At 43.4% G+C, this 22048-nt stretch overlaps 2 protein-coding genes across 4 annotated transcripts; one reads left to right on the top strand and one right to left on the bottom strand.

Moving 5' to 3' along the window:
* Window positions 1-1786: 1786 nt before the first annotated feature.
* LOC101762858 lies at window positions 1787-12171 on the bottom strand. Its single transcript, XM_022829706.1, has 6 exons — window positions 11994-12171; window positions 3849-3894; window positions 3549-3714; window positions 3403-3476; window positions 2582-2646; window positions 1787-2005 (listed from the first exon to the last, which is right to left on the bottom strand). Exons 1-6 carry the CDS (start codon window positions 12169-12171, stop codon window positions 1992-1994), a joined length of 543 nt encoding a protein of 180 aa, XP_022685441.1. The 3' UTR covers window positions 1787-1991.
* A 4641-nt stretch (window positions 12172-16812) lies between these two features.
* Window positions 16813-19006, top strand: LOC101753379. Of its 3 annotated transcripts, none has more exons than XR_002676061.1 (3): window positions 16813-17344; window positions 17445-18104; window positions 18659-19006. XR_002676061.1 is itself a non-coding variant. In XM_004983136.2 (2 exons), exons 1-2 carry the CDS (start codon window positions 17009-17011, stop codon window positions 18012-18014), a joined length of 906 nt encoding a protein of 301 aa, XP_004983193.1. In that variant the 5' UTR covers window positions 16813-17008; the 3' UTR covers window positions 18015-18357. The 3 variants fall into 3 exon arrangements, 1 of the variants encoding a protein (XP_004983193.1); XR_215863.3 differs by having other exon boundaries at window positions 18607-19006; XM_004983136.2 differs by lacking the exon at window positions 18659-19006 and having other exon boundaries at window positions 17445-18357.
* Window positions 19007-22048: the final 3042 nt, after the last annotated feature.

Genomic DNA, 22048 nt, shown 5'->3' with positions numbered 1-22048 from the left:
TCTGAACTGTTGTGCAAGATACTCATTAGAAACAGGTTAGTATTACTGTTGGCGATAGATAAATTTAATGTCTCAGGGTTTCTCTTCAGTCGGGCTATTAACCAATGGAAACTCTTAAAAGTTATTTTCTGTTCAGCATTACTGTCCTCCAACTATACGCACATATACATATCGCAAACCACATGTAGCTGGAGTCAGGCAAGAGTCAAAACCATCTTAATCTTATAGAAAAAAGCATTTCTTACACTAGCTCTTTCCTATTTTTTTTTACCTCACTATGCTGTCAGTCAGCCCAGGGCTTATTCGAGGAGAGATTAGCTTTTCGACACTAGACGGGCAACCTCAAACCATTTTGCGTGCTCCGTATGTGGCCTATATAAAGTCTTCTGATGTTGTCAATTTTTTTGATATCGGGGCATTTCTCCGAGCCGTTCACTATGTTTGTCAGCCACACCACACAAGAGAAGAAGAAGACTCGGATTGTTTTCTGAAACTTTAGCTATGCGCGAGCCCCCATCCCCAGTGAGGAGTTTGTGGCAACGTCCGAATTAGCTACCCTCCCAAGAGGATTGAAGGGATTTAATCCCTCTCCAATCCCTTTCAAACCGAACAGGCAACCTTTATCTACCGGCGGATGGGGATTCATCATCCCGAATTAGCTACCTAGGGGGGAGTACTCCTCTGACCAGACTCTGTTCCTTCTAATGTAAACTTAATAGATGCAGTTCCATTTCCAAAAGAAAAACAAATGGCAACGTCTGCATGTGAGATTTTAAAGAGCATCAACGACTGCATGCGGAGCAGACTGGGTTCACAGTGCAGTCATGTGCTTAGCCACCATCGCACCGTTTGTGCACTAGCTCAATAGCTCACACTTCAGGCTTCGTTGGCAGCTGCCGATATTCCTTTTTATTTCTCATCAAACGAATGACATCTTTTTTTGGAAATCCTAGCTATTCTTAGCATGATATTGGGGAATCTCCTTGCTATTACTCAAACAAGCATGAAACGTATGCATTCGTCCATAGGACAAATCGGATATGTAATTATTGGAATAATTGTTGGAGACTCAAATGATGGATATGCAAGCATGATAACTTATATGCTGTTCTATATCTCCATGAATCTGTCCAAGCCAAAGAACTTACCCCGAAAAGTCCTAACAAGTGATGATTGAGACGAGATTCCGCATTTTTGAACCACGAAAGGCTTGGCTTCCATTTGGGTTGTAGATGTAACCAAACCCCTATTAAGGATAGCGTAGAAAGAAATAATAGAAAAGGAGCTCCAGTATAAAGATCTTCATTGGTACGCAATCCAATTATATACCACTACAGATAAACCCAGAATAAGCAATATTCACTGGACCGGCAGCACCTCCTCGAGTAAAGGCTTCCACCACGGGTTGCCCAAAATGAGGATCACAAATCACGTGTGAAACAAACCATGCGAGGATTGGGTGGAACCCCTCCTCCCACCAAATCTCTCCCAGACTGGAGGTTTAACCCCCTGCATATAATTATATCATTTGGGATGGTTTGGATTGCGCTATGTACGTACCTTTACGTTATACGCCATGCAAGAAAGGAAGCTGTGATTCGATACCTCTACGCCAAGAAATATGAAAGAAAAAAAGGTTAAAACTAATGAGAACAAAAATTCAAAAACATAACACAATTTTTTTAACAAAAATCATAGATAATCAGAAAACTTGAAAAACCACACGTCAAAATGCTATGTGTATGACTCTGTTTCAAACAGAGGAAAACTCAACTTGATCTAAACATGATAGCAGAATAGGACAACCTTCTCATAGCAGAATGTTCAGATGTAACAGTACAGCTTACATAAAGTTGCAAGCTAGATCATATATTGAAAAAAATCATAGCTGTCGGTCTTGAAATCAGTACATCTAGCAACCCACTTTCTTGAAAAAGTATGATAGCTTTCACAATCATCTTACACAGGTTTTCAACTCCAACGTATATCTTTCACAGATTTAAAGCTGAGTACATAGAAACAGAAATTAAACATGCATCAGTAGGACCGTCGAATTTACACTATGCTAGTTTTTTTTAGACCATTTACACTATGCTAGTTAGGGACCCACTGTAACTCCACAAAACTGCACAGAGAGTCTGTAGGATCAGCGGATTACAGTGCCTAGCTCCCTTTTCCCTCCCTCCATTGATAACTTAAAAGGTACATGGCAGGTAATAAGATAATGAGCATTATTTCATCATCATCCTTCGTCCTTTTCCTAACTAGATCCTCCACTGTTGAATCCATTTTTCTACAAAATAAATAGTATGTATTTTTATAACTAAGAACATGCACATTTCACATAAGTTTGTGAAGAAAACCAAAAGCAGGAATATATAGAATAGAATAGAAAAGCTCATAGAGAATGGTACCTTGCCACTAATAGCTCAAGAAATTAACTTTGAAAACAACATGGACAGCCACATAACTGTAATTTCTGGTAACATTGGGTCTTGTGATTTTAATGCTAGAAGTAGAAGCCATGACAAGAAAAACTACAGGATGCACAAGCACAACTAGCAATAAATAAAGCTCTTACAATATAATATGCAGGTAATGCTTCTAGACAGCATGGTGATGAGGACCCCTGGTGCACCCGCTGCCCTGGAATAGAGCAGTATTCAGTTAAAAATAAACTTAAGTTGCTAATCTACCTAAAATGCTGGAATTAGAAGAGAACGTGTGATCAAGTGGAAGTGCTAGAAGCACCTATTTAGAAGTATTACTAAGAAACCACAAGAAATAAGGTGGAAAAGGACACAAGCAAATATTAGCAAAAGGGATAGGCATCATTGGTCCGACTCTCCATTGTGTTTGTGCTTATGTAACTATAGTTAATATGTTAATGCCATCTTGAATGGGTCTTGAATTAGCTAGTACAGATAAACTTTCAAGACGAGATCCTCATTATATTTAGGCACAAATCACTTCCTGTTACCGGCATCCAACACAAATTTCGTAGTTAAAGAACAGAAGTATAATAGAAATTATGTTCCAATAAATCATACATGGTGCATTAAAGATACAAATGCCGATTCAAAGGGGACAAATGAGATTAAGCTGATGCGATTAAGCTGTAGAATATTAAAAAAAAACCACACAAGGGATTTTTCTATGAAATGAGTGTGTTTCAATATGTTTGCTCAAGGATAGTTGATCTCAGTACCTATCAGGACTTCTCAAATTCTGTTTTGCTTGCTTGAGCATTGAAATAACTACACAACTATGCAGCACACGAATAAAAAGCTACACGAATAGAAATTAGAAAGAACCCTCTCCTGTCTCCTCGCGGATCTAGCACCGCACAGGAACATGGGATTTACCTACCAAGAGGAGAGGGAGGGGTGGGGGGATAGGCACCTGGAGGAGCTGCCGCCGTCCGAATCAAGGCCGGTGCGGGAGTAGCAGCAGTCAACGCCGCTGCTTGACGAACCCTAACAAGAAAAAAGGGAATGAGGAGAAGGGCCGGGGAACGGGAAGGGGATGAAGCGGAGGAGGAGGCGCACTTGTCCGCTGCCGTCGGGCACGCCGTCAGTGCCGCGAGGGAGAGGTGGCCGAGCGCGCGACGCGAGCGAGTCGCCTCGTTCCCGGTATGCGGTGGGGAGGCTGGATACACACGTGGATTGGTGGGGATCGGGTTGGGTTGAATCCAACCCCGCCGCAGCCAAATACCTTTTTGGATCAGGAGGGGGAGCTCACCCCGGCGTGAGTCTGCTCTCCCATGTATATTTGCCCCCCACCCCCCACAGCGGTATAAGATGGAGATGAATCCTTTGCAGTTGGGTGACATGTGGATCCGAACTCACACGTCAGTGACTGCAGTTAATCCCTCTGAAGTTGGGTGATGTGAATCTGGATCCACATGTCAGTGACTAAGTCGCAGACACACCAATTGCAGATGATCTCATTCCTATATGACAATGGTACTAGACTTTGGACGTATTGGGAAGCTACGATATACTTTTCTTGGTAAAATTCCAACATCGGATTTTTTTTTCAAGGCAGAGTAAATAGAAACATGATTTGTTATTTTGGATTCATCCTAATAGGCTGTACTGCACGCATGCATACAAATACACCAAGCGATTCCTTAGGAAACATAAAGGACGAAAATGTACTTGGAGTAGTACTATGATCTTTGGTGAAGGGGGTGTCGAAGTCGATACGTCAGGGACAGGGTGTGATTCCAATAAGCAAGTAGGTTAATCGCTTGGTTTGGTAGCGAAAAGAAGCAGAGCAGTACTTGATTGATTCGGATAAGGGCCGGGAGTTGTGTACACATTACACTGTATGTCCTCTCATCAATCCTACATCATCTATTCTATTTTGTATTGCCTGAATATTCCTCTACTCGCCTGCCAAGAGATGAACCAGGTTCAACGCATCTAGATGAACAAGGCTCGATCAACATTCAGCCGAGAGATATAGATGATCAGAATTCATGAGAATTCAGCTTGCAAGAAGTGGAACCCCCTCTAATTAGGTGAACCATTGGACAGGACATTCTCAACTGTAAACATAAGTCCTACGAAATTGATCTGTGGTAGACAAATTATCTTGTGCGGTTGATGTTACCAACTATGGAATTAAATCTATCTTAATTTCATGGTGCTAAATAGATCCATGACAAACGAATGTGTAGAGTCCTATTACAATAAGCATTTTGTTTAGTATTGTACACCTCTTGATGAACACTTGAATTTATTTGTTGTAAGCCTCCATCGTACATTAGTGAAGCCAGAAAGGGAATAGGATTTAGACTCTTAAAAGTCTTTTTCTGTTCTCCAATGTTAGCAATACATTAAAAACAACACCAGCAACAATGTATGCAACTCTGCATGCAAAACTATTGAAGAGTATCAATTTCCTCACATGCATGATGAGGGCTGGAAATGTAAATGCAATCATGTTCGTAGCTACATTATTGTTGTCTTATTTATGTACTCACTACTCCTTCCGTTCCAAATTATAAGTCATTTCAATTTTTGTGAGAGTCAAATCATTTTATGTTTGATCAAAATTATAGAGAGGATCACAAAGGTTTATAGCACTGAATAGATATATTATGAAAATATTATTAATGAAAAAATTAATGGTACTTATTTGATATCATGAATATTAGTACTTTATTGTATAAATTTGGTCAAATTTGAGATGTTTTGACTCTTTAAGAAAGTTAAAATGATTTATAATTTGGAACGGAGGGAGTATCTTTTTTTCTTCTTTTAAGGAATCAGGAGGGTTTACCCCCTGCTAGCTATCTTTTGGTGGATATAAAGCCGGCATGTTCTCGCTATCGTCCTACTCATCTACAACTCCTCCAGTATGCTCCTTAAGCATTTCTATCCAGGATTTGCCTCGCAAATATATTAGGCTAGTGTACATGGCTTTCGGTAGGACCACCATCCATCCCAGCTTGCCTATTAAACATATAAGATAAACAGGTCAAATGACACGACAAGATGGTGCAATCTTTGTAGTTCCCCTTTTGCCAAGATGTGTGAAAGTTACTCTACGAACTAATAGCTTTGCTAGGGTATCTGGTTGGGTAAATGTAAACATATGTCCCCCCGAAAACATGTAAACATTCGTTGTTTCTTCAGTAAAAGAGACTTATACCAAATCAAACAGAGATACAGCAGATTAAGATGTTTTCCTAGTGCACATTTGTTCAGTTTTTTATTCACAAGTATTAGTTTTGTGTAGTAAGGGCAGTTGTCGCCTCAGATCAGGCCAGTCGATCAATTTTTGGAGCATAACGTGAATATTTCTTGGACAATGACTCAGTCTCAACATCTTGAGCATTACATTATGTTTCAACTTACAAATGAAATCTCATCTATATATGGAGTACTCTGAAGTCTCATGAAGTATCTCACTTCTTTCCATTATGATATGTAATGTTGTAATAAGAACTAAAGGCTGTATGCATTGGATGATGCAAACACCTGGAATATTTTCCTATATCTGAAGAAAACCTACAAGCTCGATCGGTGCTTCGATGGCCCTGTTCAATTCAAGCATGTGCTTCAGGATCAGCAGCAAGAAAGAAACAGATTATCTCATTCAGAAACCTAAGAACTGACAAGGTATACGGTTCCGGCATTAAGAATAGGTGTTGGTTCTTTCATCTACATTTAGTTGCTACAATAACCAATCTGGGGACTGTGGCGCAAACACCAAAGCGAAGCGGGTCACTTGTTTGAGCGGAGCAAGCTAGAATCGACCGTAGGGAGATTGTAGCTAGCCCATCATATTTTCCACTACCACTATATCTCCCTAAATCACTATATCTCCCTAAATGCATTTGTTCGAGCCTCCTCACTATATAGATTGATATGTGGAGTTTATATTTCTTTTTCCGCTATTATACTATGCCCTCTATTTTTAGATATGCAATATGTTAGGAATTGATTAAAAAATGAACTAAATAATTAGGTTGTCCTAGATGTCATATATTTAAAATTGGAGGATGTACAACAATTGGTTGAATGCAATGTTTTAAAGAGCACTAATTTGCATCACAGCTGCTAACAACTCACTCATGTTCACAGCTACTGAGCTACGATCAACTGATCACTGATGCATTCACTTTCTTTCGGCCTATATAAAGCCAATATGCATTCACGTTTCACTAGCTTTTCTAAAGTTCTTTCCTATGCAGTTCTAGGATCTAACATCAGCAGCATAGTTATGACCAAAATATTAGGCTTGAGTGGTATTAGGAAGCTTACTTGATCAGCACCCGACGCTTCTCCATGCGGGCCTGCGGGGGCGACATCTCGTCAGGCTAGCTTTTACCAACAAACAAACAAACATGGGCTAGAAAATATCGGAAGATGGGCCGGGTTAGTTGGGCGGCTCGGGTTAGTTGGTACCGAACAAGCTCATATGGGCCTTAGATGCGGCCTGCAAGAATGAATGAGTCTACTCAGCCCAACTAATACAACACGCAGTTGCTTGACCATGATTCACGTGCTCCATAGATGAGAAGAAGAATGCTCATCGCGCAGGGGTATTTCGTATTCGAGAAGAAGAATTCTGCATGGTCTTGAGTTGTTCAATGATGGTCTAATATGGAGGGCTACGGACGGGAATTGCGTTAATATTTGGTCTGATCCATGTATTACAAAAGGCAGTACAAGAAGGCTATTTCTGGTGGATGGGATGTAGAGCTGGTCAGAGACACTGTGTGGCCGGTGGATGCAGAAGAAAGTCTCATAAGCCGAACAGTCACTGAGATACAGGATTGGCCTGCGCAGGCCTTTTCTTAGCGGATACACCCCGTAAAGTTTAGAACCTGTCCCATCGGATGTTTGAGGCTAGTTAGGAGTGTTAAACATAAGCTAATTACAGAACTAATTGCACGGATGGAGTCTAATTCACGAGACGAATCTATTAAGCCTAATTAGTCCATGATTTGATAATGTGGTGCTACAGTAATCATTTGCTAATTACAGATTAATTAGGCTTAATAGATTCGTCTCGCGAATTAGCATAGGATTGTAGAGGATTCTACAATTAGTTTTATAATTAGCTCATGTTTAGTCCTCCTAATTAGCATCCGAACATCCGATGTGACACTACTAAAGTTTAGCATCTAAGTATCCAAATACTCAAAGATCTGCCTACAAGTTGGCTATCGAGAACCGGGAGCAGGAATTAGGGAGGAATGCCTCAGCGTCCGGTGCCTACTAGCGAGGAGAAATTTTTAGCAAGATGGGGTGTGCAATTAGACATTATATGCCCGGTGCGCATAAGGATGGATGAGGATTGTGGCCACCTTTTTCTTCAAATGTAAAGGATTGTAACAATGCGTTGGAACGAATAGAAGCCAGTGCAGGGGAACATTATATGCGTTGGAACATGGTGTGCAGCTCAGTTTTCTTGCTTCTATTGAGATGGTTGTTGGCACGAATAAAAGCCAATGCAGGGGAAAGAATGGCAACCGGTGCTGAATGAAGCCTGTAGCTCTGTTGCATGTCATCTGATTGTGTTAGACAAGCTGAGTGAGTGAGTACCAACAAGTTGTGAAGGAGATGTCTGCCCAGTGGAAAGCCGAAAGCTCCCCCAGCTGAATGCTATAAACTGAATGTTGATGCCTCCTTCGATGCTAAGGGGGTGTTTGGATACGAGGTGTTAAACTTTAACAGTGTCACATCGAATGTTCGGATGCTAATTAGGAGAACTAAATATGAGCTAATTATAAAACTAATTGCAGAACCCTATGCTAATTCACGAGACGAATCTATTAAGCCTAATTAATCCATCATTAGCAAATGGTTACTGTAGCACCACATTGTCAAATCATGTACTAATTAGGCTTAATAGATTCGTATCGCGAATTACACTTCATCTGTGCAATTAGTTTTGTAATTAGTCTATATTTAATACTCCTAATTAGCATTCAAACATCCGATGTGACAGGTGTTAAACTTTAAAACAATGAGTGGAGGATGGGGCTTTGTAATGGGGAGTTTGTTTCCTCAAGGAGGAGAATAAAATATTGGTAGGGCAGCAGATGTTCTAGGCCCAAGACATTGCAGCTCTATCGGCTGTGCAGAGAGCTGCACTGGTTGGCATGTTACATATCATCTCGGAGTTGGAGACAGACGCAGGAAATCGGAGCCAAGCGCTTAAATCGACGGTGGTTGATCAGAGATCTGTTGTGTACTGTGTTTTCTTCTTATTGATATCTGTATGTCCTAGAGTGTGTAATAAGGTACGGACGTACGGTTAAAGTTGCTGCATACGGTGCTTGACTGCTTGTGTTGCAAATCCTGGCTTGTAGGAGTATGAGTCTATGAGCCAGGCACCAGACTTTGTTTCTCAACTGGTCTCCGGCGACAAGCCTGGAGTCAAAGAAGCTTCAACGAAGAAAAAGAAAACGCGTTAGATAAGGCCACAGCCCACAGGCCAGGAAGGCTGTTCTTTACGAAAATGTTCAAAAAAAAACTTGATCGCAATGTGCTACTTTTCCGAGCCGCTGAGTTATCTCGTTGCTTGTCTTTTTTTCAGCAAACAGAAGGGGGGAAAAAGAAAAAGCACTCGTGGACTTGTGCCGGTAGTACAACGATGCGGAGAGAACCGTACTTGCGGGTAGTACAACGGAGATAAAGGCGACGGAAGCAGGAGCACGTGTCGGGAGTGACATTTCTACGAATATCAGGGCCTGCATGGGGAAAATTTTGTTTTCTTAAAGGTGAAAGCACCAGGTTCCATGTCAGTTGTCAGAGGAGAAACAAGGTCCTGCACGGCATGTTCTCTGCAGGCTGCAGCGGTGCGCGGCTGCACTTCCCATGGATGGGTCGCATTGACTTTTATTCAGCACCCAAATCTTGAAAAGGTCTTCACGACATTATCCTGTTTCCTGCGCCAAGTACTTTCTGGAAAAAGTTATCTGAATCGATATTCAGAAAATAAATGATATACTAAGCAAAGTAGTAATAATAATAATACAGGTGACCTTTAAATATGGAGTTTAAAATAAAGTTGGATTGAAATAAAGCATATAAGTGTCCTCAAATTTACAAAATAAAATTACTAAATAATTTAGAAAAATTAATATAATACGCTTCAACTATTACAACGTATTTGGGTTTTATATAAAATATTTGAATTTTCTAAAAATTGATTGACTCACAATTCTACGATTTGACCCTTATTATAAAAAACGATCTTTTTTGACAATTATAGAAAAACGATCTTTTGATGTCCTACGTAGTATGAACATCATGGCAACTAACCTTGGCCAAGGGCTTATTCCGAGAATATATAGTAATAACAGAAAATATTTTCATTTCTTTTAGTTGAACGAAGTCCTTTTTCAGGCGAGCTCTCAGCGGTTGTTACGCATTTTGCAATCATTTTCCGTGTAAAAGCATAGAGACGTTTACGTTATATTCAGCTAACAATCAAGAGAACAAGACGAGCACCGGTAGAAAACGTGACATTAGTCCCAGTTGGCAGGCCCCAAATCTCTCGAAAATGCATCTGGTTGGTAGAACTAACCGAGACTAAAGGGGCTCGTTCTGTGCCTATCGTGACGGCTCCTTTAGTGCATATGTGTACGCGCCTGCATGGTGCATGCATGTAACCCTTGAGACTTTTTTTTATAATGAAATCAAACTAGTATTTATACAAATCAAACTAGTATTTATACAATTACTATATATACAATTCTTAGTATATTATACAAATCAAACTAGTATTTATACAATTACTATATATACAAAAATTTGTCCACTTCATTCCTAGGATCGTCCCGTCAAGGTGTTGCTCAGTGCGTCTAATGTACATTCGTTGTAATGAAATTCTCCCTCTAGATTTATCACCTCGTCCACCAGGAATTCTACGACACCTTCACATATTGTCCCAATTCTGTCCTTCTCCAAGATGCTATGTTGAATACTCCACATCTGTAATTTGGAAATATGTGAATGTTACACAAATTAAATATAAGGAGCTAGAAAATAATTAATTATTAATAGTTTTATTTTACATATTTCCTATCATGCTCCGTCATCACCTTGGGTCCCATAAAACACAGACGTAGTATCCACATAGATTATTCCCAGGTTTCTATCTTAAGCACCTTAGTGGGGAAAAAACAAGTTATGAAATATTCGTGTTATAGAATATACAAAATGTGTAAACTTCATACGTACTGGGAAGTCTGTTTTGAATGTAATCTTTTCTTTGAATGGACAACGGTGAGTCTTGAGGAATTGTTTCCATGTGCTGCGGATTAAAATAATGAATGATACAGTGTTAGGTGAAATTTTAGGAAACAAACTTTTGCATAGTGATAAAGGTCCAGAATTATGACAAGTTTAGCATTCTTAAATGTCTTGGTGGTCCTTCGGTGGTTTTCTCAATGAATCGAACACAGTGACGTGGCTTCTATTAGTCTCAATTATTATGAGGATCCAGTGGAAACTGCATACGTAAATGTTCATACTAGAGCTAACTAATATTAATCAGGTAAGGAAAAATAAAATGAAAATAGATGGTACCTACACTTACTCAAAGTTGTATGGCAGTAGTATGTGACTCTTGTAATATTGTTTATCCAAGAAATTATTTACCGCCTCCACGTTTGCTTTGGCTGCTCCCGTATTTGCTTTTGTTTGACGAGGGATGGATCCATGAAGCCAACATGGAAGTACGATTCTCTGCGGCATGTCTGAATTAGCATCGTGTATAAAATGGAAGACGAAGTTAGTAGGGCGACGCACGCAAAAAAATAATGATATGAGCCAAAGTTTTCATATAGATAAACAGACACTTATAGAACCTAGGCGCTGATAAGAGAGACGTCAAGGGCATCCTGATGGTACACTTCATATATATCCTTGAATTGCATCCACAAGACTTTCTCACCTTCGCCGTAAAAATCTATCGGTTTAACCTAAAGACCAAACATTTCCCTCTCGTCGGCAGACTGCTTCATGTATCGTTCATCGAAATCTGGAGTTTGTCCCTTCTTGATAAAGTTGGCATCCAGCATCTTCTTGAATGTCTGGAATTGGGTTGTCATCTTCTTCAGCGTCCACTCTTTCACATCTTTTTCAAAGAAATCTTCGGGAAATGTGAAGTGTTTCTTAACATCTGCCCACAACATATCCTTTTGTGTTAGCGGGGGCGCGTATGGATCATTTCTTTTACCCTTCTATTCCCTGATGCTGATGGGTACGTTGTCTCTTACAATTGCCCCAATCTGACTCCCGTGCTTTCTTGCCACATGTTCGGGCGCAATCGGCTTGCTCTCTTCTGTGACTTCTGTGATGTGAAGCCTTTCCTCCATTATCTTTGTACGACCTCAGGGCTTATTTTGGTTCGTCGATCCAGAGAGCTAGTAGTTCAAGATTTGTTAATTAGTACATAGTAATAATGAATACGAAATTATAGATGGGGCAAAACAATGGAAATGATATATATCTCGCTGAAACCTTCCGTCACGGCAATGTTTTGCTCGAGCTCGGGCTCTTCATTGTCATCATCGGACATGTTGAGGAATATGTCCGCCTGGCTATCTTCTTTGTCGGTGTACGTTACGGACAGGTTGGAGCCACTACCACCAGCAATAATCTGCTCCATTAAATACCTTGCATTCTCTTCGTCTGCCATCTCAACTACTTTAAACACACATGAAATCATAGATACATTAAATTAAGGTATATACATGAAATCATAGAACAACCATGAAATAAAACAAACTGATTGAAATGTACACATGAAATCATAAATTAAATTATATATATAACACCTCTAACAAATGTCTTGAATGAAACTTACATGAAAACTTACAAGAAATTTACGTGAATGTCAATGAAACTTACATGAAAACTTACAAGAAATTTAACATTAAAAAAATCACGCAATTATATAAAACACCTCCACTTGTATGTTGTCACAAAAAATGTTGTTAAATTATATATACAACACCTCTACCAAATTTCTACTAAAATATACTCATTTTCTAAGAATTTCTACTAATTTCTATTGATTTCTAAGAATTTCTACAAAATTTCTACAAATTTCTAAGCATTTCTACCAAATTTCTACTAGTTTCTAAGAATTTCTACCAAATTTCTACAAATTTCTACTCATTTTCGATACATTTATACTAAACCATAGTAATGTACTAAAAATTATACTAAATGTATACAAAATTGTACTAAACATTTATGCTAAATATTTCTATGCATTTCTAAAAATTTCTACAAATTTTTGAAGCATTTATACTAAATCATAGTAATGTAATAAAAATTAAACTAAATGTATAGAAAATTATACTAAGCATTTATACTAAATTATACTGATTTTCTAAGCATTCCTATAAATTTCTACTCATTTTCGAATCATTTCTACAAATTTTCTAAAGCATTTCTACTAATTTTCTAACTAATAAATAATAAAAGGGGTCCTCACGTCAGGTAGCCACGGGCTTGCGTCAGCAAGGGCCCTAGCTGTGGAGAGGGAGGTGGGGCGCCGAGGCAGCGCCTACCGTTGCCGGGGGTGCGTCGGGTGGGGCCGGGGCGGCAGGCGACAGCGACCGGGATGACGGACGGAGTAGATGGGCGTGGGATCTTGGAAAAATTACTAAATGTTGGAGACTGGGAAGGGGTGATGACGGGCTCTTTTAACACCCCTTGACTAAAGGGTGTATTTGCAACCGGAACTAAAGGGGGGCATTGAGTCTCTGTTGGAATTTTCATCTAGGACTAAAGGCTCTTTTTGGATTTTTCATTTCCCGCTTGTTTTGCAAATAGATTTTTATATATGTTTTCACTGGATTTTAGAAAGTAAAAAATAAGAACTTTACATATTTCGAACATGCAAAAATATATTAAATTAGCAACTATATTTAAAGTAAGTTTGAATGAGTCATTAATTCTATACTAGTTGTTTTAGTTTCTAAAATAATTATTTTAATGCACCACTATCATCAACAAACTATTCAATTAAATAATTCCAACGTGCAAAAAATTCAATTGATGCATATGGTTAACATTGTTCATATTGATCGAATAATCTTCATCTCAACTAATTTAAACACACAAATTTATAATGTTTTCAACTGTTTTTTAACAGAAAAATAAAAACTTTACATATTTCAAACATGAAAAATATATTAAATTAGTAAGTATATTTAAAATAAGTTTGAATCAGTCATATTGATCGAATAAATCTTCACCATCAGTACTTAAACCAAACCTTATGTTCCTTGCATCACTTTCAAAGTGCAGAAATGCTCTATCCATTGATCTCCACTAGGCCCCATCCGCGGTCTCAGCATCTCATCTTGCTTACGTTGTTCTTTGTGCCATCGCATCAACTTAGCATTCGCCTTATTTCTGAACAAATGCTTCAAACGTGGTATTACAGGGAAATACCACACCACCTTCACGGGAACTCTCTTCTTAGGAGGCTGCTCCTCGACATCACCAAAATCATCTCACCTGATCTTATACCGCAGCGCTCCGCACACAGGACAAGCATCCAATTTCTCGTATTCATTACCACGATAGAGGATACAGTCATTAGGGCATGCGTGTATCTTCTGAACCTCCAATCCCAGAGGGCAAATAATCTGTTTAGCTTCATATATTTTGGACGGCAATTCATTATTCTTGGGAAACATGTTCTTGACAATTTTCAATATCCCCTAAAATGCCTTATCGGATACACCATTTTTAGCCTTCCATTGCAGAAATTCTAGTATGTTACCTAGTTTTTTATGCCCCTGCATGCAATCTAGGTACAAATTTTTTTTTGTGATCATCTATCATGCGCTGCAACTTTTTTTATTCCTTCTCAGTTTCGCAATCTCTGTGTGCATCCCGTAGCACTTGACCAAGATCATCAATAGGACCGTCTTCTACAAACTCATCTTTATCAGTCTTGCCCATTATAGTATCTACAAAAGCTTGGCCTACAGCCCAGTCCGAAATGTTGTTATCATCCTCCTCTTCGTCGTCGTGGAGAGGAGGCCGGTGGAGTGGAGTGGCTCGGGCTGGAGGAGGAAGAAGAGCTCTCTGTCTAGTGATTTTACAGGGAGGAGACTTTGTCCCGGTTGGAAATTTCAATCGGGAAAAAATATAATACCTTTTGTCTCGGTTGGTGGTTTTGTCTGAGCTTCCAACCGGACAAAAGACTGTCCGGTTGGATCTTCCAATCGGGATAAAAGGGGGCAGCATCGGTGCGATTTTTCCGGCCATTACAACTGGGACTAAAGGGGGGCTTTGGTACTTACAACCGGGACTAAAGCTCCCCCCGCCCCCCCGCGGTGGCCTACAGTGGTACGCCACTTTTAGTCACGGGGCCAATGTTAATCGGGATAAAAGGGGATGGATGGAAGGTCAGTTCTCTACTAGTGAAGGCAGAAACTGTAGTGTGAATTACTGACCATAATTTTTTTAAAAAAGAAGGAAATTACAAACAGGATTTGCAAGTTGCAAGCTCGTCAAGGATGAAGACAAGAAATTCCGTGGTCCAGCCTTAAAAGAGACACCCGCGCTAATCTGATTGAGAAGGTGATGAGAGCGCATCAAGCAACCCATCAAATAATTGTCACGTAACGTACCGCAACTTAAATTGCCAGTCAGGATAAGACAGAGCAGGGCCAGGCCCGACCCAACTCATCAATCAGGTGCCTTCTTCTTTTTAGAATTAATCAGGTGCCTTCTTCCCTGTTGTTGTTCCGGGGGTGGCTTGTGCAGGGAGGCCTTCTTGTTGCCGGCTGGCTTGGCTTGAGGAGGAGCCTTCTATACCTCTCGGCATCTCTGCATGTTTTTGTGGCAAGCAATTGCTTGGGTGGAAGCTTTCCTCACTGATTGGGCTTGGCGCGTGGCACTACTTTTCTATGGCCAATAGGCCCCCCCTGTGGCACATCGCTGTATGATTGTGTAGTCCATCAACAATAATGGACGTAGGAGAGAGTATACTGCATTATGCTATGATGCTATGATGGCACATCGCTGAGAGTCCTTGGATTGGATGCCCATTCCACTCAACACTAATTGCCAAAAAAAGGATGATAGAAAACATGCATGGAGATGGAGTAGGAATATTTTTCAAATTAATAGTTGTAGATTTTTTTATTACGGCTGCACAAATGCAATTGTAAGTGGTAACCAGAGTCAAGGCAACATGAATAATCTACGACCAAAGGAAGAAGAGAAGGGACAGGTGGGTCGGTTCCTCGTGTTAGTTGGCATTACTGCTGTTAATATAATGCTCCCTGACAATGATAAAGAGAATTTCGTTTGAAATAGAGTAAGTTTTTTTTAAAAAAAATCTCTACAGGGGCTTGCTTCTTCCAAATTGCATTCGAAAATTGAAGTGGAGTTTGCATCCGCAATTGGTCAGAACATACTCTCCTCGGAAATGACTTCAGTATCTGGGGGAAGTAATGACTCGATTTCTGCAGCTCCCGTCAAATCTTTCTCGGCACCGCATCACCGAAAAGCAGTGAACGGCGTTGTTTGTCGACTGTCGTGTCTCAGCTCTTGACTGCAGAGTACACGAGGATCTCCGTACGAACCTGAGTGAAGTGTGCCAGTGTGTATCTTTTTCAAATTGGTTGTCTCGGTGAGTACAAGCAAAACATTACAAAACATCATCCAGAAGGAAAGTCAAAACATCATCGCAAATGCTATGCCATACGAGCAGTGGTACCACTGAGGAGCATGGTAAAACTCCCAAAATAACTTACTCAGTTATTGAGTGTATATTTGGCCATCCAAATTTGGGTCGTCGATTCGGCACGTCCACAATGTTGATGTATTTTTTCTAAATTTATTTTAAAAATTAACTGATCTTATTCTCTCAATGGTAAATGACGTGCCTATTGACAACAAGATATTTGTGATAACATTCTCAATCTCAAGACATGCCAGCTAAATATCTCGCGCCTATACGAATAGAGTTGCATGTCATGTATGACCTTGCCTGCGTTTTGCAAATAAAAAAAAATACGTGTTATACTCCACAAGTCATGTGGAAATGGTGTCTCTGCAAAGATTTTTACTTATGAGACCACAACAGTATACATCAAATCAGTATTTGTTAAATAAAAAGATTGAGCCAGAAGTTAGATTTCCTTGGACATCCGTTTCTCCACAAATTACAGCTCTGCGAAGCCAGGGCCCGTCAGTCAGGTGCCACCTCCAGCAGCATGCGGATAAGAACAGCCACGTCGGACGCCACGGCATCGTACTGTCCACGTCGGCATCCTCCGCCTGCTTTAAAACCGGTCCCCTCCTTGCTCCTTCTCGTCCTCTTCCCCCCGAAAATTCGCACCAAAAAAAATCGAACCCCAAAAGACCAAAAAACCCTAACCGCTCCGATCGAATCATTCATCCAAGGGTCGCAGCCCGCGGCCATGCCTCAGGCGACCGCCGCGGCCCAAGATCGCTTCCCCTGCTGATACAGCCAGCGCCGTTCATTTCTTCGAGTCGATATGAGGGCCGCTCCGACCGATCCGTCCACGGCGCCTGCGCCGGCACCGGCGAGGTCGATGCTGAAGCGGCTGTTCGATCGCCAACTCCTGCGGATCTCGCCAGCGGAGCGGCTACCGTCAGCTGCGGCAGCGGGAGAGAAGGATGAGGCGGAGCCGAGCTCCGTGTGCCTGGACGGCATGGTTCGAAGCTTCTTGGAGGACGGCGTCGGCGCGGGCGCCGAGAAGCCAGGCCACGGCGGGCGGTACTGCAACTGCTTCCACGGAGGCGACAATTCCGACGACGAGGAGGACGAGGAAGCTGCGGCGGCGGCCTCCGACGTCGCGGAGACGATCAAGGTAGTAGCTTGGTTCCTTGGCTTCAACAATTTTGGTGGGCGGTGGCCGCCATCGAGAGCGCAAGAGGTGATTTCTAACCGTCTCGCGCCGCCGTCTCCAGGGCCTCGTCCACTGCGCGACGCTCCGGGAACGCAACCTCCTCGCCGACGTCTGCGCGCACCTGGAGCGCCACCGCGCGGCGGGTGCGCGCCGGCGCGACCTGCTCCGCCTCGTCGCCGCCTCGCTCCGCGCCGCGGGGCACGACGCCGCCGTCTGCGTCTCCCGCTGGGACAAGTCCCCCTCCCACCCCGCCGGCGAGCACGCGTACGTCGACGTGCTCCTCCCGGCGGCGTCCGACCGCGGCGCGCGGGAGCGTGTCCTGGTGGACGTGGACTTCCGGTCCGCGTTCGAGGTGGCGCGGCCGACCAAGGCGTACCGGTCCCTGCTGCAGCGGCTGCCGGCGGTGTTCGTGGGCAAGGACGACCGGCTCCGCCTCCTCGTGGCCGCCGCCGCCGACGCCGCGCGCGCCAGCCTGAAGAAGCGCGGCCTGCACCTCCCGCCGTGGCGCAAGCCCGAGTACATGCGGGCCAAGTGGCTGTCCCCCCACGACCGCGAGGCGCCGGCGGCCGAAGAGGCCGCCTCCGCCGCCGGGGCGGGCGAGGTCGACGTTGAGGGAACCGCCGCCGCGTGACGAGAGGCCGTTCTTGGAATTTTTGTCTTCGGAGAGGGTCTAGCTGCGAAAGTTTTTTGGGGTGGTATTTTGGACTACGAAGTGAGAGAGGTACGTATGTATTACTGTACTGCTAGTGTTGCACGAAATGGTGGAGGGAATTACTATGTAGTTAGTGTTAGTTTTAGGAAGAGAAGTAAAAGAAAACACCGGATTAACACCCACTTTTGGTAATGATGTTTGCCACTTTGTCTAAGTAATGAAACTTGCCATGATGTAGTTCTCAGTGACAATTGCCAGATTACGGCCGTATAAGTTTGCAGTTCGCTTCAAAGAAAAAGTTTGCAGTCTTGCAGAGTCTTTAGTTCTTGATCTTAAATGTCACTCAACAGCAGAATTTGAGGCACCATTCGCTACTGTTGTTTTTTTTTTTTGAATTTTAATATCGGACCATACAAACTGAGTTTACTTGGAGAAAAATGTAAGCATTTAAAAAGATTTGCTGCTTCTATACGTAAAACACCACTCCCTTTTTTGTGAGCAGTGTATTTATATACCATGAACTTTTAATGGAATCAAAATTCTTCCCTTGATTGGAAATCTTCTGGTTCAGCTGTTGTGCACGCAGCGCTAACGCCTACCAGTAAACAAGGAATTCTGCGCAGGAGATATTATTGCAATTGGGTGCTTGAAGAGAAGGATAAATTCCTCTGAATTCCAGATGAGGTTGTTGAACTGTCATCTGGCATATGCTCCCGGGGAAAAAAAATATTCCCCAACCTCCCATGACAATAAAAATATAATAAAAAAGATAGGAAAAAAAAAACCAAGGTGGCTGTACTGTGGAAGGCACCGAGCCCAGGTGCTGGTTGTTGGGAGGGAAGGGAGATGACGGCAAGTGGGTGGTAATTTTTCCAACCCGCTTCTGGAGGTCGCCCATGTTTTCTTTTAAAAAAAATATATGTGTGGATGGGGTTCTCCAAATTTTAGAAGTTTTTGTTCCTGTTCGATTCGATCTGGGTGCCTGATCCAATCCAAATCCGACTCAAAAGATGGTCTGAACTGCAAAGGTAGGTAGGTCGCTGTAGCTCGATTGGAGACACGCTGCAGATGAGCGCATCTTCTCTCCTCTGCAAGCCTGCATCCTGCCCAGGTCTGCCGCTGCCTGGCCTACAATTGATTCTCTGGCGCTCTGCAGCTTGTGTGCAAGGCGCCAAAATGGGCGCAGATCTTGGTTCCTCCTTGAGAGGGAAAAATGAGGAGGGAAATTAGTGGCCGTTCGATCTGATTTGGTCGTGGCAGATCTACGTTACTTGTAAAAACTGTTCTCCTGGCAAGTTCGACGCCCTCCCTTGCACCTGCAGGTCATCCTTGGTTCTGTCTCTTGGCCATCCAAATTTGCAGAAGGAAAATTCACAAGGAACAGCAGTCATCGGAACGGAAAAAAAAAACAGTACGAAACGATCAACAAAATGACAGTACTAGGAGAGGGACGGGACCTGTGTCCGGCGCCGCTGGTGGGAACACTTGTATGCCACTGCACGACGTGCCTATCTGACTCAAGTTCTGGGCTTCTGGCCTCGCGGCCCGCATCAGACTTCCATGACCGTTCCTCATCATCCAGGCATCCAGCCAGGCCCCTGGCAGTTTTCGCTGGAGCTGCTCCTGCAAATACTAGCGTCAGAAGCGAAGCAAAAAAAGAGAGCTGATCGCAAATCCATCTGTGATTTCAAGGCATATGGATTTAATCGTGGTTTCAGTCACCATTTGACGAGACATTGCAGAGTTCCGATAGTATGCTGACAACCTCCAAAATTGAAGTCACTGATGGTCAACCTCGGCTCGACCGGAAAGCGGCAGTTCCTGCCGGAGCTGCTCCTACATACGCACGGCGACGGCGCAAGGCTGCCGTGGCGGCGGGGGCGAAGGCGCTCAGGCTAGGCGGAGCAGAGTGCGCAGCTCTCGTCCTACTCCGAGCTGTGTGCGGGCTCAGCGAGGGCAACGCCCGCAAGCTCCCGGCGCCAGCGGTGTTCGTGCGGCTCAACGGCAACAGCGACTTGAAGGACGCGGCGGGGTCAGCGTCGACGACGGTGGCGACGGATTGGGTGCCATCCCCTGCGCCGCCTGCATCCGCGCAGCTGCCGCCCTCGGGCCCCCCAGCTCACCGCCCCTGCCTCAAATCCCCTCCCGCGCAACCCGCCGCCCCTGCCGCGAATCCCCTCCCGCGCAGCCCACTGTCGGCCGCGCATTCGCCTCTCGCCAGACGCGAACGGGCGGCCGGGGTGGGGGCCTGGGGGGGTTGGCCGGGTGGGACTGCTCGGCCGTTAGATCTCACACGTACGCGCGGGCGGCGCGGGCCCGAGGTGTCGCGTCGCCGGTGACCGCCCGCGTGCGGCGCGAGTCGCGTTACTGCCGCTGCCACGGACTACGGAGCCCGGCATTAGCATTACTGTGTCTGTGCGGGAAGAGCTGAGCTGCCGCCTGCCGCTGCTGCTTCCAGCCCGTGTTTAATCCCTGCTCCGTTGCTGCCGCTGCCGCTGCCCCGTGCATGGGCAGGGCGACGCAGCAGGTACAGTGCCATGAAGAGGGGGGGTGGGACAGGACGATCATCTCGCCACGGTTTTCTGGCGCAAAATAGCGGTTATTGAGTACTCGTACATTATTATGGGTAGCACTGCACCACGGTACGTTACAATTTACAGCATTACTGGAGTAGTGTTCAGTTGGTGTGCCACTTGCTGTCAAAGCGGCTAGTTGTCACGGCGCGAGTCAACCGATCAATCGTTGCTTCTCCCGGTCGAACATGATAAGCTTTTTGGGATGACTAGATGCAAACTTTGGTGATTGGAAATACAAGGTGCTACATGATTCTCCCTGACCTGCAAAGACACTGAGCGGAATGGGGACGGTATTCGATCCTAAAAAGGACATGTAGACACTTGTAAAAAGGACATGTAGACACTTGTGTGGTTGGCATCTTCGACGCCGCGACTTTGGCAAAAATGAACAAATTAGGAGTCATGTGCAGGTGAGACGGCAAACCTTCACGTGCGGGGTGGCGAATGTCGTAGGATACAGGAGTGGGTTCGAATGGTTCGGAAAAAGGATGGGTTTGAATGGAAGACAATGTGATTTGATATTGTGGCACTGGATGACACGCCCAGTGCGACATAAGTTTCACCTACAACGCATAGGCAGTGTGCATATGTGTTGCTCAATTAGACCTCCATGTTCGATCCAAATAACTACTCCCTCCGTTCCAAATTGTAGGTTATTTTAGTTTTTTTAGGTTCATAGATATCTATGAACCTGGAAAAATCAAAACGATCTACAATTTTGGAACGGAGGGAGCATGCTCTTTCCCTTACATCCTCATCTCCTATGCATAATGAGATATGGATGGCAATATACACCTCTACTCATGAAAGCGCATCTTGAGAGGTTTGCAGGCTTGCAGCAGCTCCTGCTTCCGAGTGATCATCCAAAGAGCATGGGTCAGGGAGAGGATAATAAGATCGTACCATCTTCGATCTGTCAGTTCACATGGACACCATCCGGAGAATTTTTCTAGGGCCCAACAAACAACTTTGTGCTTGGTCGATTGACAGTCCAATAAACAATAGCCCAGTGGTTTAGTTGGTTGAGCCGACGGGCTATGATTCACCTATTAATCTACTACCCTATCATTCACATAAACAAGACAAGCTTTGCTGCGCCTACAAATCTAGATATGCGCGTAGGCGTGATTGATTATTCAGTAGTGCCCTAGGATGACACAAGCATAGTTTAGTCTAATCAGTGTTGCTTTTGTTAAGACCTTGGATCAACCAACATGCCAAGTGACCTAATAATGTAGGGTAGGGGGGCACATGAAAATATCTTTGGTTAAGTCCAAACTAACACAGACATGACAGCACATTCCCAGACACACGCTACTGTACATGTACCAACATGCCCCCAAAACCGTCTGATATGCTAGCTACATCAACTAGGATCACTCATTTTCTTCTCTGTTTCAACTTTTTTTTTTGGAAATTAAAGGTCCCATATGTCAA

Source organism: Setaria italica, chromosome IX, assembly GCF_000263155.2.
Source record: "Setaria italica strain Yugu1 chromosome IX, Setaria_italica_v2.0, whole genome shotgun sequence".
NCBI classification, from domain to species: Eukaryota; Viridiplantae; Streptophyta; class Magnoliopsida; order Poales; family Poaceae; genus Setaria; species Setaria italica.
This window is presented reverse-complemented; position numbering and strand designations above follow the sequence as displayed.